An 18952-nucleotide genomic window follows, 5' to 3' on the forward strand; every position below is an offset into this window, starting at 1 on the left:
AGCACTTTACAACTTTTAGCAAAATTGCTTTATAGTTTTCTAAACGACTCGTTCAATTTTTGATTATTTGTTGAGCTGTCGACGACGATATTCGAATTTGGAACTTAAGGCGTAGAATTGCATCACAGATGGCCCGACCGCTGTGTTATAATGGCCGAGATTAATTGGATCGCCGACGTGGACGGCATGAAAAAAATGCATCATGAAACTTTCATCGCTGATGTGTTTCCAGCGGATCACGATCTCATTTTCCAGCAGTGCCGGCTGCTGTGGTGATAAATAAACACACACACTCGCGGCGCTCCACATTTCGCATCAAACGAATTGAAAGTCATCATGCAGATGAGGCACAGAGAGAGAAAATTCCGTCGGCGCCATTCCAATATGAGATCCGCTTGCATTGCGCTGCAATTTTTTTTCTTCGCTGCACCGACCGACGTATTTGGATATTAAATTCCGGTGACAAAAGAAAATGAAAAAAGAAACACACAAACCTCAACTATTGGCCTAGAATCCGACTTTGGAGATTTAATTTGAAATCTAGCGTGCGGTTCAAAGGATCAAACGATGTTCCGTGTCAAGTTTGGGCGGAGAGGTCACGAGGAATTTTATTCAAATCACATCGGGACACGCTCGAGTGCCTGGCTATTGAGAAAGGACGCGTGTGAATGTAACGTTCATAAATCAAGCAAGGAACGATATACGGGTCTCGATGAGGGTGTGTTTGTTGCTGGGTTTATGTTCAAAATAAGCGCACAACGGGGTGTTGTTTCGGCTTCATTTGTTAATTGTTCTGTATCGAGTTTCCAGCACAATTCTCACTCTTTTGTGTGTATTTTTCAAGGGCGTTTACTGCAGCCTAGGTAATTCAGAGAGGAATACTTTGTTTGCTTTTGTTCTCCAAACACTCCCAGCAAACACCAAAAAGAATACGGGAATTCCAATTGTTATAAAAAATTGTTAAGAAATAAAAAAAATGAGCCTTCCACGTCTAAAACGATAATTTCAGATTAAAATATGATAATAATATATAATTTAAACAAATATACTGTTTATGTAATTTATTTCAAGTTGTTAATATCTTGTACAAATCCTCATTGTATTGATTTAAAAAAAAGGGCAAAATTTTAAGGCTAAGATTTAGTAAAAATTGGATCCAGCTTAAGTATAATTTTTGCCAAAATAAAGACTCTTCATAGGTAATTTTTTATTTTGACAAATTGTGACAGATTGTAAAACTGTATAATTTAAAATTGTTGGCATCAATAAAAAATTAAAATGCTTGAATGGATATTTTAAAAAAGAGAATAAAAAAGTCTCAAAATTGGCCAGATATTTTGAACACAGTTAAATTACCTTTTTTGAAATTTAGAAGACTTTTTTAGAAGAAAACCTATTCTTGTGTCATTAAATAACATCATTAATTATGAAATTCTTAACATAATTTCTCTTTAATTTCTTGGACTTATCCCTTTTTATTCTTTCGGAAAATTATAGCTTCAAAAACTCATTTTCCACGACTGCCTTTTCTTTTACGTTTCTCCGTTTTCAAATGAGAAACTCTGCGTTTTTAATAAGAAAAATCCACAGTCTCAAAACTAATTTAATCATCTGAGCAAAGAGAATGGCGAGGAAGAATTGGCTCTTTATCTCGCTCTCCTTATTTTCCGACTCTGAAATGGCTGCTGCGGCCGTACGGAACAAAAAAAAAAATGCAAATGGAAATAACAGAGCTTCTCCTTTTTTTTTTTCATGCAAATGCCGAGTACACACAGCACCGCCACCGAGGAAGATATTTAAATTTCTTCACTCCGGCGGCGCCCGTTTGCTTTCTTTAATTATTGCTCGCCTTTGTTCTCGTCCCTTTGCGCAAGAGGAGCAAAAATTGCGAGCAGCGAATGTTAATAATTCGCAGCCATTCGGATGAACTTTGCGACGTGTGTGTGTCGAGGACGATAATAATGTTCATTCCTGCGGAGAGACGCAGAAAGCAAACATTTGAATATTCCACCGTTCTTTTCTTTCCTCCAAAAGAAAAAGAAGTCGTTTCGCGGATATCGCGTGGAAAATTAGCATTGGAAAGCGTCCGATTTTCCGCTCTTTCTGCTCCGCCGGTTAATTAAAGCCAATCGAGAACAATTGCGTTCTAGAGAAACTATTCTTTTTTTACCGCAAGATTAATTTCTCTCGAAATATATTTCGGAGCATTCTTTTCGTCCACGCCCAGCAACAATCAGACCACGTCGCATAATAAAAAAGCAGAAGAACGCAAACAGCTGTGCAATAATCATGTTGCCGTTTTATTGTGAGAGCGGCTGAAGAATATCAAAAGTTACACTCTGGTGCATAAATTTCGCCCGCAGACATTTCTCCTTTTTTTTATTCTTTTTGCGAGGGTATAAGAAAAAGGACCAAAGTTACACTCGGTTGAGACATAAAGTGGACAAAGTAATGGCGCCTCGCGGTTGTAAAAAGTTTGACGTGCGAGAGAAATGGAAAATTTATAAATACATATCTGCTGTCCGAGTAATTCGGTGCCGAGCACGGAGGACATTTTTTTCTGCTTTCACACCTTTGGCTTTTAATTTCTAAACAGGACCATTTTTCATCCGCTGTTAACTGTTTTATTTTTGCACCAGCTGGCGTGTTTTTGTTTCGCGAGATGAAAAATGACTCTCGGTTTCAAACCGTCGGGCGTTTGATCAATGGCCTTTGTTTCCCTTTTTTAGATTTTTTCGCGGTTATTAACTTGTGAAATAACGAGAGCGAATTTTTTTATATTAATTCCAGTCGAATCCATTAGCGCAAGATCCTGTGAGAATGTGGCAGGCCATTGTGCTTGTTTGTCGCGGCATGGAAAGTGCAAATATAAATGCGGTACCGCACGCGTGTGTCAGGTGTAAATACGTTCCCCCCGCGTGAGTAATGCTTCCTTTGTTCTGTCAGCCGAATACACAAACCGAGCGCGATTATTTTTTTGTTTTCACCCGCCACGTACAAAGTTTTTGTATGAAAAGCGAAAGAGAAAGAGGGTCCTTTGAAAAATGCGAACAAAGCAAGCAGATCGTCGTCGTGCTGCACGTTGAATGAAGGTATGACAATGACAACACTTATTGTCACCAAAAGTGTCCCCAATCGACTTGTAATGGTGCCGATTAGTGCGACGGAAATATTAGAAGAAATTTTGAGTGGTTACATTAATTTGAAGATTTAATTGCACTCAAAAATATTGGTAAAAATTCCAAAATAATATATTTTAATTTTTTTCTTCGACAATGAAATGGCAAATTAATGTTGTAAATCAGTATAATTTGGAAATTTTTTAATTTAAATACAAGAAATTTGCAAAATAAATTTAAATAAATTTTGTATTTTAAACAGTTTTTGTCAGATAAAGAAAACTAGACTCTAAAAAATAATTATTTTGATCCTTTATAGGTTGTAATTCAATTAGAATCCATTAATTTTGTGCACGTTTGGACATATTGCAAAAAATAACAGCGAAAATTTTTCATCTGTGCAACAAATCAGCGGAAATAGGTTTGGGGGCGCACGAAAATTCGTAGCCAGGCCCAAGTCAATTCAATAACCAGAGATTTATTAAAAGTTTTATTGGGCAAAAGTGCGTTCCGTCGGCGGCAGCGGCTGGAAACAATGGCGGCTCCAATTGAATTTACGAGAAGCATATTGAATGGGAGGAAATTTACGAGGCCCGCCGAACTCCCCAGCACCCCTGAAAAAGAATAAATTGCTCAACTCAATTTTATTTCATATATAAAAATGCACGTTTTTGTTTTAAAATAAAATTTAAGACCTCTTCGTGCGTCTGTGTGAGCGATGGGCCAATATCGCGAGACACCTCTTGGTGCACGAGAAAAAGGCCGTGAGAACGAGCGTCTCTCTCTTGTAAGAAAGTTGCCGGTTTCCTCTCTCGCTTTATTATTGCTGGAGAGGAGCAGAGCAGCACTAGGTCATCGTTTTTAACATGCAGAGATTCGCTCTCGCCGCGGGCGGTCATAAAGTCGTCGGCGATGTATGGATGCACTGCGCGTGCAAAAAAGCTCCAAGAGAGTGGAAAACTTCACCTGAGGACCGTCGAGAGAGGCGCAAGATATGGCATAAAAAACTGGATCGACGAAAAGGCCGAGCAAAGTTGAGGCAACCTGCTGGCTCGGCTTGAACTTATACCCACGCAAAAAGTTCAAATATTATTTCGTACACCGCAAAGTTGCCAAATTTTGCTGCGTGACTGAACAAAACTTTGTTCCTTGCTAAAAATAACAAATTTTTCCCTAAGCAATCTTAATTTTATTTATTTATCAGTTTGTTTGTTTTGAAAAAATTATTATAATTTAAAAGAATCTCAAGTTTAAGGTTCAAAAATTTTTATTATGAAATCAGATTTTGTGTGAAATAACAACAATAAGAAAAAATCCATGACTTCACCACAAGTCCTTCCTTATTTTACTTTTTTGAAGAAAATTCATTAAATGGAAACTGAAATACTCTTGGCAGAAAAGTTTTCCTCATTCGAGACCAGCTGATGTTGAAATGAAATTAAACCAACCTCATACTTTGGTTAAGCGAGACTTTGAGGAAGTCTCTTCTGCTATCTCGAATTCAGACTCTAATGAGCTGGCAAATGAGCGAATATAATAGTAGTCTGGAAACTTTATCCCGCACACGATGCTGTGCGTTGACCGCAGAAGCATGTTTGTCAAATGAGTCGCGAATAAGCTCTGCTTTTGCATAATCTGCGCGCAAATGACGCATAATCAAATCGCGGCCGCTGGCTAAACGTTTTAACTGCTTTTTGATGTTGTTGTCATGCCGTGGATATTCCGCTCTGCCGAGCGGAAAAAGCGCCAGCTTTCGGACAAACGCAGAAAAAAATCGCCTTTTCACGGACGGAGCAGGAAGATTTCGTCAGTTCCACTGACAGATGGCCGGCCATTAAAATTCTGATGGGGTGTGGATGCGTTTTTGATAATTGCTTATATATGCAGCCACACATATGGTCCGTGAAATGATTCGGCGCCCGCAGATGGTTTTAATTATTGACGCCTCTCGCTGTCAAAAGGAATCGAAACAATCGTTCGGACGCGTATCCAGTGTCAACCCTTTTTTTTTACTCAGTGGTGTGTATTTATACAATTCGTCAAATTTCGCCCTCTCTGTGGCTTTGATTTTTTTTATTCTCAGTCAGTGGTGAGAAAAAGGAAACGGGCGTTATTTTTCTCTGCGGTTAATCTTGGATGGAGCGGCTGACGCGAATGTATAAAAGAGTTTTCTGTGTGCTCTCCGCTGCAATCCGATACCGTCCTGTCTCTCGCTTAAATTCTTCTCTCGATTTTTAAACTTTTTTTATAATGACTGCAATACACGATGACCACACACATCACGGGTAGTGGGAAGTGACGTTTTATCATCACTGCACATGCGGTATTTACAATCTATTTACTTGTAAATCTGCTCTTTTAATTAATTGAAAAGGTGAAAATTTCAGCCAAACAATGCAACTCACGATAGGCTCAAATTTTAGTTCAAATTTCGCAGGTAAAGAATTTTTTTTATCATTTAATTATAAAAAATATAAAAAAAGGAAACTATTTGAAAAACAAAACACAATTTTCTTTAGTTCTAATTGTAAGATATTTAAATGAATTAATTTGAAAAGAAAACAAGCCAATTCATTCAGTGTTTCGTATAAAATTTGTTCGTACTTGTAAATTTACATATAAAAATGCTATAAAATGAAATCAATTAAAAATAATTATTGAAAACATATTAAAAAATATTTATTTCTCTAAAAAAAATTTTAAATATCAATAAATTAGATATTCATGGATTTCTTTCAATTCTTTCTCACTTTATATTTTACGACTTTTTTAAAGAAACATGAATCATTTGGAAAAATGAATTTTCTCCTCGCGGTCTTTGATCCTTCCTCGTCGACGTGCAGCTCTTTATTTGACAATTATTACACTCGTCAGCCTGCTAATTTTTTTGTTTGCTCAGACTTCAAAGCAACGGTTGATTCGTTTTCCTCTCTCGTGTATTTGCACCCGCGAGGGACGCGCACCACTCGTTACTAATTTTTTTTTCCGAACGCCTTTTTAGCCACAGGCAGTTCCCGTCCCGCCGTCGATCTTATTGCACCCGACAAATTTTTTCGCAACTCTCTTTGCAAGCGGCATTGAAGAGCGGTGGCGAGGAAGTTTGCCTTTTTTCTTCCTCTCTCGCAGCAATTTCCTCTGCTTAAAAGGAGAAGTCTCTATTTTTTGCTGCTTGTTTCTCGGTCGTGTATCTTCGCTGACTGAGACGGAAGACAAAGAAGAAGAAGAGAGAGCATAATAAAACATCAAAGCGGAGAGAGATTTGAAGAGCGACCTTCCGATGAGCCTTTTGTAGTTTTGCAGTTTGGTCGGCGCAGAAAAAGAAACGAGATAATTACCAAAGGAGAGAGAATGAAAGAAATGGAGCACAAAGGATGCACATTTTTACGATTGTTTGAGTCGTTTCGCAGGAGAGAGTTGTAATTAGTTTTCGGATGTGCCAAAAATGTCTTAGGATGTGCTCCAATTGAAAGAGAAAAAGAAACAAATATTGTTCATATCGCCAGTTTCAACTATATTGAATTAAAGATAATAATTTTCAAAAGGAGAGTTGAAATAAATTTTCAGTACAAAAAAGCCGTAAAAAGCTAGATTGAATTTAATTTAATCGAAACATAAGCTTAAATTTTTGTTGAAATGTTCCAAATAAAGTCGATTCAAGCTGCAGGTGTCAAGTATTAACTTCCAAATTAAAACAAATTCCACTGAGTGAAATTTATTGTTAATGATATTTTAATTTTTTTCCAATTAAATACTTTTAAAAAATTGCCAATTTATGTCGGGTAGAGTTTTTAGCGAATAATATAAGAACAAAATAATAAGGACTTTTTTTCCAATCAATCATTTTTGAAATAAAAAAAGTTTTTAATATATTTGATGCCTCTTCTCTTGATTATAATATTTTTCATCTGAGGATTGTGGAAGTCTGTACCTGCAACCAAGACCATAACCACGCGATTACAAAGGACGCTCACTTATTATCAGAGAACCCTTTTCTAAAACAGAGACGTGTCTGCAACAAACGCAATCTTGCTTGGCTTTCGGGATAAAAATGGCCGAGGGCGTCGGCACGCAAGCTCATTCTCCTCTGCGCGCAAATATTTGGGTTCTGCTTTGCCGCTCTTGTTAGTTAAGGAAGAAGGCTCAAGTTAGATTAAATCGATGCGTGAACCTTACAAAGGGGCTTCGAGCAAGGTACTCTCTAATTACACTAATTACTTGCTTTAATTAGAGCTTTTACTTTCGTCTGCCAAAATCTGCCGGGTTTAGTAAACTTTGTATATATCGCTTCTTCCTAAATTAAATATTAATTTCCGCTCCAAGCGTTTGAATCAAAAGAAAAAGTTTAAAAAATTTGAAGTAAGCAAGTGATTAATGAGTGTAAACATTTCACTAAACCGTTTCTTAAGTATTTTTTTTTAAGATCTATTCAATAATTTTATATTCCCAAGTCAATTAAATTCAGTTGATTTGAATAAATTTTTAATAAATTTATACTCGCAGACTTTGAGTAACAATTTATTTCAGAAAATTCCCTTAAAAAAAAAATTAAATTAAATTCAAACTTTGAGGTTATTATATGGAAATGACATCTATAATTGATGATACCTAATTCAGAAAGATTCTTTTCATCAAAATCAGTCTGGACTATTTGTAAATTTCGCCTTTGATGAGACTTGTCAGTTAACTTCATATGGAAGCATTTTATTCTTTTCAGATTTTGGCTCTTGCGGATCTACGTGACGCAAAGTTATTCACGGTATAAAATTCCTCTCCAGCAACCGACATCATGTCGGGCGATGCTTTTACATTCTATTCTCTGCTTTATCTCGCACGCATCAAGCGCATTTAATATAATGACTGGAAATCGTCAGCGCCGTCTGTTCTTCAGGTCGGTCTCTCTTCATTATTATTTCTTCTTCTGTGGCTGGAAACCTCAGTATCAAATAATGTAATCGTAATAGCCGAGCCTTTGTGGCACAACCGCCGGTGTTTTCGTTTGGCCTCACCTGCGGCGATCGAGAAAGAGAAACAAATGGTCCGTCGTGCAGAATAGATGAATCTGAATTTCCATCACTTTTGCGTCGAGGAATGTCGATTCGTTCCTTTATTTGTTCCATTTTTTCCTTTGTTTTTAAATTAATGATTGAATTCTTTGTTGATTCAATTTTTTTTACAATTCCCAAGCTGCCTTGACTTAGAAACCTCGCGTTATTTGTTTGTGCCGATCAACGAGCACCTATATTAATAAAAATTTCTCCACCTGAAACAATGGACGGGTGTCAATCAAAAGCCTGTTATTTTTATTATTTTATTGTTGTAGTCCGGGGCACGCGACGCAACCTTCGCCATTGGAATTTCGTGTGTCGCAATCGAGGAGGTGCCATATCAAATTCGCAACCGGCAACTGCAGTTTCATCAATTCACCGGCGCCGACCTTGCGAATAAATTATTACGATTTTGCGCAATGGACACTCGAGTGCGATTTGCTCGGATGAGCGCAGTGATATAATTATGAATTAACATTCTGTCGACACACGAAAGCCTTAAAGGGCGGTCAACTGACGACAATGAGCTCCTCAAACGCGAAGTTCTGCAATTATTGCATTGTCAGGTAGAAATTTTCAAAACAATTTTTTAAGACATTAATAATAAATGTGTTAAAAAATTTGTTATATAAAAATTTATTTATTGTTTTGTGAAAATACATTTTTGATTTTAATTATATACAATTTTCCAATATGTTTTTATTTTAATTTTTGGTAATTTTATACGTTGAATGTTTTTAGTATAATCAATAATTAACAAATACGTTGATTTATTTGGATTTTTTATTTGTAGAAAAAAACTTTTAAATTATAATTTAAAAATCCATTGCAATTGAAATGGAGATAGATTTAAAGAAAGAATTTCATTTACAAAATCAATGTCATCTTTCATAACATGTTAAATAATTTATAGATTGAAATAATTTAAGCTACTCCACTAATTCGTCAACATTCCATATAAAATATAAAGTATATCAGTATTAACTGATTATAGGCCCCATAATCGATTTTAATCCTCTTAAGCTTGCCGATGGTATCAAAGGGTTATATGGGAGCTTCCCATAAAGAGCTTAATTAAGAGAAAAATCGCCAGCTCTGTTTTCCATTTTGAGTGAAATGAAGAGATGAACGCGGCGGGCGAGCGCAAATTAAAAACAAACACTCTCAATCCGCGCGCATTTCTCTCTCCCGCGTTCGTTCCGCACGGTCGGCCGACACAAACATTTCGCAAAAGTAAATTCTGTGTAATAAGATAACTCAAAAGTAAACAACGGCATCAGCACACAGCCGCCGTGTGAGCAAAATGAATTTGTTCGATCGGCGCTCCGGCTGCACTCACTTTCTGTTTACGCCGACGAGAGTGAGTGAAAATAACTTTTTGCCATGGCAAAAAGCAAGGGATGAAAATCATAACAACCCTGCGTCGGCCTTGAATCATAATTCTAGCGGCAGAGAAAATTGCACGCAAAAAACAATATTAAAAGAATGAACAGTTTTGTCCCAATTTTGTTCTGGTTAAACCAAGTAAGATTTGCTAAGTATACATTTATTACATACGTAAAATAATGTGTAATATTAATTATTGTTTTTCCTATTGATTCCGAATAGACTGGTAAAAAATATGCGAATATTTTTAGGCAAGTAAAAAATTCAATTCTTCAAACTATGAAAAATTAAAATTGAGTTTTGGATGATTATATTTTATTTCTGCTCTAAAATTTTGACTACACTGATTTTGAAGAGAATGAAATTTCTGTAATATAACTGAAATTTCAATTTTTCAAACTTTTTCAAAATTTCAAGATATAATTAATTGAAATTTTTTCTTCAAATATCCATTCCCAGTTTTTAATGGATTTTTTACTAATTTCATGAATTTAAATTTGTCAAGCTGTCATGAAATGAAAAAAAATCTGCCAAAAAATAGGTAAATATAAAACATTAAAGGTTGTCCAAAATCTAGAAATTGTCTTTTTTATTGAATCTCTTAAATAATTATTTTTCTCAAATGTTTCAAAATAGCATCAACAAGAATTAAATAAAAAAAATATTTCAGAATGAATTTCAGAACAAATTATAAGCCAAAATACAAGTTATATTTAAGATAATTTTTATTTCCGTAGTGGAAAATATCCAATTAATTTTAAAAATTGTTCTCCCCCTAAATTTGTTCATTTGGCTATATTTTTGCACGAAAAGAAGGATTATTTTCATGAAGGGAAAAAATGTTTTTTTTTCTAGTCCACGTTACTATTTGGTTAGACCGTGCCATTTATTTTATCTGCCATCTTTGCCTTATACGATTGGCCATCGCCGTTCAAATTTCGCAACACGACGAGGAGGGCAAGCAAATCCACCCACCAACCACCCTCTTCATCCCTTCGCAATTTTCATAAGGGTTAACGACCTGGCTCCATCTCGTCGTCGCGTCTCGGCAAAGAGGCTTTTCACTCATATAGTCGCCATCAAATATTTCCTTTGCTGCGACGAGACTCAAAAGTAATTGGCACTAAAGAGATAAAATTCGCGCGCCCGGAGGACAGCAATTTCGAGACCGTCTGGCCGGGAAAGATACAAAAAGTGCAGCGCAGCTTATTTGAATTATATATACGGACGAGTCGCGAAATTAAAGAAGCTGCCTGCCGCGTGCTCAAGGAGGAGAAAGTTTAATTACGCCGAATGCGCGTATAAAGCGTCTCTCCCTCTTGGCAGCCGCTCGGCGCAAATTAAATCCTATACTCGGTTATTATTTATCCTCGTCTCGAGACGTCTTAATTTTCAAATGAGCCAAAGTGACGCCACCGGAGCGCGCCAGGATTTTAATTAATGCAAAAACTCGCAGGGCGAAGTTTCCAATCCAGCCGGCCGATTGGAAATTTTTCGCCGGGCGGACGTTGTAATTTGAAAAGTTGCAGGCTCGGTTGTTTTACAAAAGAACGAGGGCGTATCTTGCGTGCGTGCTTTCGATGTGCGCGCGGCATAATTAATGGGGGCCAAATCCTCGGGGAGCAGACAAGAGATTCTTTGGCAAAATCCCTCTCTTTAGGCACACACGCCAGATTAGGTGTGTGGTTTTGGTGCGCAGCAAGGCTGGAAAGGCGAAACTCTTGCCAGTAAAACGCATAGAATGGAAAAGTTAAGGTCAAGAAAACACCTGCTGGGTTGTTTTACCCCCTTTTTTATTATTATTGCGTATTTTTCCACTTAAAATACATTGTTTAATAAGTACCTGTCCTCTTTAGACAATTAAAAAAATTTAAATTAAATTTGACTATCCTTACCAAAGCGTACAAAATAAAATGGGTTAAAAATCATTTCAAAGTGAATATTCATGGAAAATCTAAATAGCGTTTCACACTTTTATCCACATTCAAACAGCAGGAATTCAAAATTGCTACTGTCATTAATCAAAAAAATATAAATAATAACTCTGGGCTGAAGCGGATAGGTTGGACATCGTCTGCAAGTATGTTATCCACATTGCATCTTCAGCAACTGCGGTTTGCGTGAGGCTAAGTGAACTACATGCCTGAGTAATATCGTAGACTGTGGGTGTGGGAATTGGTGGGGCAAGTGATCGGTATAAAGGATAGGGAGAAACCTTTGGTGGTTTTTTCTTGTAGGTTGCGGTGTACTGAATCAAAAAGCTAGGATAAACCTGTAAAAGAGGATGAGTTGTATTCAGAGGGATTGTTACATTAATTATTGAATTCAACAATATCAAAAAATCTGAAAGGAAAGAAACAAGTGCTCATTGAAGGTTACCTTTTCTTGCTAATTTTGATGAACCCTTGTTTCATCCCTTAGGAGTTAGGAGTAAAATTTTTTTTTCATCTTGATTTGGATTTTAGATATTTTGTTTATTTATTCATTAATTCATTAATTCTAATTCAAGAATAAAAATTATGACTCGAGGGAACCTTTAAGTAAAACCAATTATCTCTTTCATCAGCACATTCCGTTACCTGTTCGTCATTGTAAATTATGTACTCGGGACGCAACAGAAATCCAGTATCTGGTATGGCTTTGACGGAATGATATCCTTCAGGAAGATATTTCACAGTTCTCTTTGTCCTATAAATTCTTCCAAGAGCAACTTTGCAAATCAAAATTCGTCTGATGCAAATCTCGCATTTCTTATTGTTGTGCTTGGGACAACCTTTGAAGGCACCAAAAGCGTAGTTGTTGCTCTTTGATGAGTGCTCCGCAAAATAAACCCCTGCTCATGAAATTTTCAACACGGAATTGCAGCACTGCAGCTCAATTACTCACCTTTTCCAAACATTCCTTTTGCCTTTGCAAGACCCTGGTCGAAACCTTCAACGGCGATTTCCCTTGCGTAGGGTGTACCGTGGAAAAGGTGCATTTCTTTAACGTAGTAACCGTCAAGGTCATCGCAAATGTCATCCCTCATATCTTGATATCGCTCCCAAGTGTACTTGTTCTTGATTCTATAAATCTTAAATTTAAATTAATCTACAATTGATTTCTCTAGACGAATTCTACAAATATCCTTACGCTTTTTATATTGAAACAAAATATATCTTCATGGCTGATAGTACTTTGCACTTTATTCTTCGCAAATTTGTAACCGTCAGTTTGCGGCGTTATCCGTTCTATCTTAATACCGTTATGCCAGCTCATTTTCTATTTACAAATAATAAACAATTATGAACGTAAACAATTTTCATAATAATTATGCACTAATAACAAATACACACATACGATTCCATAAATTGTCAAGTGAAGGAAGAAAATTTACTGAATTTTTCTAGTTTTTTTGGATGAAACTTATAATGTTTCATACAATTCATTATAAGCTTGACATAAATTTTGGGTGGTTTGGAGAAAAATATAATTTATTTATTATTTTTAATTTTCTAGAACAATTTATTTTGCTACTTGCATTGAAAAATTGGTATAATATCCGCATTACGTTTTTTCAGTTACAATGGAAACCATTATAAAATAATTATATTTTAATTAAGTTATCTGTGCATTATTATTGAATTTTTATTAAGATGCAAATAAATAGGTGTGTGATTCATACCTCATGAAGTGATGGTTAGATCTAAGGAGGATGATTACCACAGTGGCCACTGGAGTTTTTAGAATCTTAACATTAGACGTAAATTTTATGCTTCATTTATATATATCAAAAAGTCTACTTTATTGAAGTGTTTTAAAAAGTCAATGTTGATTGCTCAATTTTTTCAATGCAGTAATCAGCAGATAATGAAAAAGTCATATGCAAAACAGGAGCAACGTAATCGTCTAATCGCTGCCAATCGCTACTTGAGAATATTTTCTCTGTACACAAAATAAAAAATGTGTACCTGTACATATTTCTCCACTTAATGGGCTATTTAGTTTCAAAAATATATTTAACCAACGAAATTTTAAATTTGGAAATTTAATGCTGCAAAAATAATATTTAAAATCGCTATGTTTGTGATTTAAATTTTTGCTGCCAATATTAATGGTAAAGGTATCGTTTTGCAGTGGCCCAAACTCATTCCATTTGAGTGGCCGCCGGTTGACACAGACCCTCTTGTGACCTCTAACGCTGCAAAACGAGTCCATCTCCGCTTAATGGGTGCGCCAGGGATCAATTTGCCTCCCAAATTGCGGGTGGCATTACCATAAAAGGTCATTGTCGTCCTCGTCCAGACGGACACCGATGTAAATCTCGCCGCGGCCGATGCCATTTGCATCCATATTATGTGTCGGAGAGAGAGATAGACGGACAATAACAAAGAGCCGTGATAAGGCGGGAGGAAAATAATAATCACCTACGTGAGCATCCGGTGTTTGGAAATGGACGAGTAAATCCGCGTGCTGGGTTTTATTATTATTTATTTGCACTCTCGCTTTTGCCGATCGTCAGCTACAGATAATGAGACGAGAGGAGACAAAAAAAAAACGAAATGGAAATTATCAGCGCGTCACGTTTTGGGTGTAACATCCTCAGTACCTGGCTTTACTTCCTCTTGAATTATTGTCATGACGACTAGTTACACAACGCTGTCCGTTTACATGATTCACTTGGCAAAATAAAATTATTTTTTAAAATTACAAATTGAAGCGATGGAAAATATAATTATACTAACCGTTGCAAATTGCAATTTAAGACAATTATCTGTAATTACAGCAATTCTCATGCTTTGAAAAATTTCATAATTTGATTTCTAGACGAATATGTGTATCTAATAATAAAATGTGCCACTGCATAGATAAAGAATAAGTGCATTTCTACAAACAAAAGGTTACCATTAGTTTTAATTTATATTGCAATCCGATTTAGTACAGAAAAGATAATATCATAATATTGAACAAAATTTTGAAGCTAATTTAACAAATTATTCTGTAACTATATTTTAATTAAATTTTTAAATTTATTTATTTGAAATAAAGAATAAAAATTTAAAAAAATTACAACAAAAAATAAATGCAACTATTAAAATTTGTATTAAATTTTGAACGTAAGTTTATTTTTGCTATTCAAAGTTTGACTTAGAAAATTTGAGTTTTCTTCATTGCTTGTTTAAATTTAAAGCATTGCAAAAATTTAGCAATAAATAGTAAAACAATAAAAAACTTTAAAACATTTCGAATCTTCATTTGAATTAATTAAAAAGTTGTAATCACTGTGCTATAAAGAATCTAATTTTAATTGTGTCATTATACTTGTAGGTGTATACAAAAAAAATTAAAATGTAATTTTGATTGTTTCAGATGTCGAGGTGGTTCGGGTCGAGCATCCCACCTGTCGGAAGAACCGAAGTCTTGTTGCGGGCTGGCCCTCACACAGGCTGCATCAATCAGATGGTTTATTGTTCTAATCGCCTTCGTCGGTGTTTGCTGTGCCGTGGTGGGCACGGTGTTGGGTGCCATGCGAGCATCGGGCCGAGAACACCTCACCATATCGCTCCTCATGATAGGTAAGCGCACTTAACCCTTAGCTAGTCTCACTTGTTTACCCGCGCAACTTTCTTCGGCTTCAGTCGAGCGTGATAATTGCCGTACTTAGAGCTCTAATTATTTTTGTTTGTTGCGATCAAGGCGAGAAAAGCGTGCAAGGCTGCTGCAACAACCTTGCCTTTTTCGGACGAGAGAGAATTGTTTCCGTCTAATGAGATTATTCAATTTTTATTATGCTCGTTATATCTTCCGTTCTCTCCGCTTTAATTAAGAAGAATTATTACGGCGGCAATTTGCGGAACCGCCTATAAAACAAAACTTGCTGAATCTCCCTTTGCCTTTTATTAAATTGCGCACAGAGGAGGCCGTAAAATTTTCACTCGGATTCAATATACACCAATCGTAAATTATAATTTATAACTAAAAAGCTGAATGCTTGCTCGCGCTCCCCTTTAATTTCCTCTCTCGTACTTCGTAGCAATTTCGAAACGATTTTTCTTCTTTGCCTAATGCAATATAGGGCGAGAGTCAATATTGATGGTGAACGCGCCACGTGTTCAAACAAAAGATAATTACGGCAGGCCCGATCGTCCAGGTTGCCGTCGATAGAGGGAAAAAATTAAAATTTTCAAACAAAAACTAAATTTGCAATATCATCCCGTGCGAAAAAATTTTCCCGCCTCATTAGTAAAGGATTTTTTTGCTAATTCCAGTAAGCCGCTTTTTCCCGCGTGACTGCCGATGAAAAAAAAATCTCTTTCGGAGAGAAGCTCTTTTCGCAGAGAAACCAAATACGGTGGATGTTGTTGTTGCCGGAGAGAGAGCGAAAGAGAATTGATCGGTTTCGGGCGTTGCTGCCGGTTTGCTTTTTGGTAATCGTGCGTTCATTAGGCGTCTCGTTTCTGCTGATTCAGCGGCCGTTTTAATTGACAATTGACTACACCAGAGATGACCGCACTAATGAATTTCGCCAGCGTGAATGTGTTTAATCTAATAATCATCTCCTGCGTCTAATTGACTCCGACCACCGCGTCGAGGCTTCAATTCAACTCATTCCTGGAAAACGCGCTTGCTAATTAGGACTGGCAAATTAGAAAACGCGGATGAATCATGAGAAGTTCCCATCCGAGAGCCAGGTTTTCTGGTGCGTTTGGCCGCGGCATTGCACCAGTGAAAGTATAATGTGAAAAAAAAATAAGCTGAAACGTACGGGTAGTCTGGGGCCAGCATTGGCCAAATGGAATTGGACTGTAACAAAAAGCGTGGGAAAAAGGAAAAAAGAAACAACGGTTTACACCGAAATGCTTTGTTAAAAACGCCTCAACTTCAGCCTATTTTTGTAATCACCAGAAATGATACAAAAAAAATCATGTCTCCTTTTTTATTAATTAAATTTTTTTATAGAATCAAATTAACTTTAACAATGAATATAAGTTGAATCTTAACTTCAGTATTGATTATTATTCTTGAAATAAGTAAAAGCAAAATTCATATTTTTACTATTGAAATCCTGGTCAAAAGTCGAAACATTTGCATTTGTAAGGTTGAAAGTTGAAATAGGGGAGTCCATGAGAAGGTTAAAAGTAATCACTTAAAATTTGAGGTCTGTCTTTTTGGTAAATCCCTAAATTCTACCTTATACATACGTCATTTTAAAAGATTGATTACATTTCCTTATTAAAACTCAATTGATTTGGGAGGAAAAAGTGAACTTTCGATTAACCTTTCGAACCTTTAAGAGCAAAAATTTTTTGACTGCGATTTTGATTTCAGTCTCAGGTCTCAAGGAAATTTTATATTCTTTCAAATTCAAGAACAAAAAGCTTTTCTAGCGAGATCCTTTCAATCCTTTGATTAAGATAAAATAATAAAATTTTCCTTTTTTTCTCAAACATCAATCTTGAATACCATCACAACTACTTTTATTTTGACGTTCAAATTATGATGTGTGCGTGTCACTTTGCGTGTTTGTTTTCGGTGCACGAGGGTATCTCTCTGGGAACTGAATTCGCACGCCTCTTTCTCTTTCTCTCTCTCGCAAACTAGGTGAAAAACGAACAAAAAATTCGTTCTCTGTGCGGCGCGTGCTCTGGCAGTCATGAAACGGCGTATAATTCCGATGTTTAATTTTCTTCCTCAAACACACGTCCACGTGCGAAACGGACGAGAGCGAGAGAAAAGTTCAGGCGGCTGAAAAACAATTCCCGGCCAACAAATTCAAAGCAAACATTTGCGTTCGGCAAATACGATAAATTTGATTATCCAGCCGTGCAGTCGGTTAGGAAAACACGCGGCTGCGGTGTCTCGTCCTCTTGCTCTCCTCGCCGCTTTTTTTTATATTTTTAATTAAAAAAAGGAAAACACACGGTGCGCGCACGGGCTCAGAATAATTTGAACGTCAGAGAGCAGAAGAGAGGCTTTTCCTGCGCAGAGCTGAGTGTGTGATGCGAATAATGTCGAGAGAGCGGTGCGGTCGCGGGAAACGAGAAAAGCATTCGGAAAAGTTGCTCTCCGCTGAAATTGGCTTTTAACCTGAATATTGAATTTCATCCTCGCCATTGTTCCCAGCTTTGGCCACGCAAATTCCAACAATTCGAGTGGAACTATTCGAAATGAAATTATAAATTATAGACTGGAAATGATGACTTTCGGTCTCTGAACCCTTTACTAAGAGGACTATTAATTTGTTATTTTAGGTTGGTAGTTCTGTATGGATGAATTTATCAAGAACTGTTGGTATTATTACAATTTAACCCTTTATATGTTAATATTTACTTGTTAATTATAAATTATAGTCCAATGGCTAAATAATTAAATTAGTTCCATTAATTCTGTTTCATATGTTCAATTATCAATGAATAGCCTTCAGCCTTCTATATTGTTATGTAATTTTAATTATGCAACAATTATTTGTTTCAAAATCAATTTTGAACATTTTAATAGTGTAGGCTGTGAAGGACGACAAAATAAATTTATTATCTTATTTCCTTAAAAAATTTGAATCATCCTACAATAGTATTCTAGCAATTACTTAAAATTGTTTGCACAATTTTATCTGAATAACACTGCGCAATCTTAAAACAATCAAATCGGTTGGCAAATTTATTGCATTTCAGATTTCTCTGCATTCAAACGCCAGAAAAAATATCGGGTGAATGCACGCACTGCCATCAAATATGAACATTGTCTTGCGTCCGCCAAGGTATTTAATTTTGCATTAAATACCAACCTCCGTCGGGCTGCTGAACTGGGCAAATATTTACCCTTTCTATTCCGTGCGCTGCCCATTGTTCAAACACGGAGCGAGTTTAAAATGTACACATACGTCGTCTCCTCTCATTCCCATTGTGCTGCTCCACATATCTCTGTCTGTGGGCGTGGGTGCTGCTCTAGCTCGCGAGACTAACTCAGAATTTCTCAATTATCTCGCAAATGAGCTCGAAAGTCCCAAGAAACCAGAACTAATAACACACCCGGGCGCAACCGAGGCTCAATCTGCATTGCGCATTTCGCCCTCCAGAGAGTCGGTTGTTCGCCGACAAAACAGGGCGCATAACTCTGCGCCTAAAAGGCTTTGTTCGTGTTTTATGCGCTCCGTCGCGGCTCAACTCGCTTGGGCTGCTGATAAGGCAAAACTTTTCCCCGACTCACACGTCTTTCGAACGCCGAAGATCCATATTTCCGGAGTCAACTTCGGCTAACACAAGTTTCAAGTCGCCAAAAAGAACATAACTTTCTTATATTGTAGTAAATTTTTTTCGTTGCAATATTCCTTTGATTATCAGCAAATTGAAAAAGTTTCCAAAACAAACAAATAAACAGGTTTATCTTCTAATTAACTTACTTCCTCTTAGAAGAAACTAAAGC

General features: G+C 36.5%; 3 protein-coding genes across 5 annotated transcripts in view; 2 read left to right on the forward strand and 1 right to left on the reverse strand.

Moving 5' to 3' along the window:
- The window catches only part of LOC132193636 (uncharacterized), a 142050-nt gene that overhangs the window by 108630 nt on the left and 14468 nt on the right, over nt 1-18952 (forward strand). For both annotated transcript variants that reach the window (XM_059614419.1, XM_059614420.1), the window contains exon 4: nt 14900-15105. In XM_059614419.1, the coding sequence (XP_059470402.1) occupies nt 14900-15105 (206 nt within the window). The remainder of the gene's footprint in view (nt 1-14899; nt 15106-18952) is intronic.
- Nucleotides 1-18952, forward strand: part of LOC132193642 (poly [ADP-ribose] polymerase tankyrase-1-like) — a 161079-nt gene that overhangs the window by 99372 nt on the left and 42755 nt on the right. The gene's annotated exons all lie outside the window — the stretch shown is intronic.
- LOC132193641 (poly [ADP-ribose] polymerase tankyrase-like) lies at nt 11327-13396 on the reverse strand. 2 transcript variants are annotated; one of them, XM_059614428.1, is made up of 5 exons: nt 13215-13396; nt 12683-12811; nt 12437-12615; nt 12130-12383; nt 11327-11822 (listed from the first exon to the last, which is right to left on the reverse strand). In XM_059614428.1, the coding sequence occupies exons 3-5, from the start codon at nt 12576-12578 to the stop codon at nt 11568-11570; spliced, it is 651 nt and encodes a 216-aa protein (XP_059470411.1). In that variant the 5' UTR covers nt 12579-12615; nt 12683-12811; nt 13215-13396; the 3' UTR covers nt 11327-11567. The 2 variants fall into 2 exon arrangements, with proteins under 2 accessions (XP_059470411.1, XP_059470410.1); XM_059614427.1 differs by having other exon boundaries at nt 12437-12623; nt 13215-13389.

This window comes from Neocloeon triangulifer, unplaced genomic scaffold, assembly GCF_031216515.1.
Source record: "Neocloeon triangulifer isolate White Clay Creek 2 clone unplaced genomic scaffold, ASM3121651v1 ptg000004l, whole genome shotgun sequence".
Taxonomy (NCBI): domain Eukaryota; kingdom Metazoa; phylum Arthropoda; class Insecta; order Ephemeroptera; family Baetidae; genus Neocloeon; species Neocloeon triangulifer.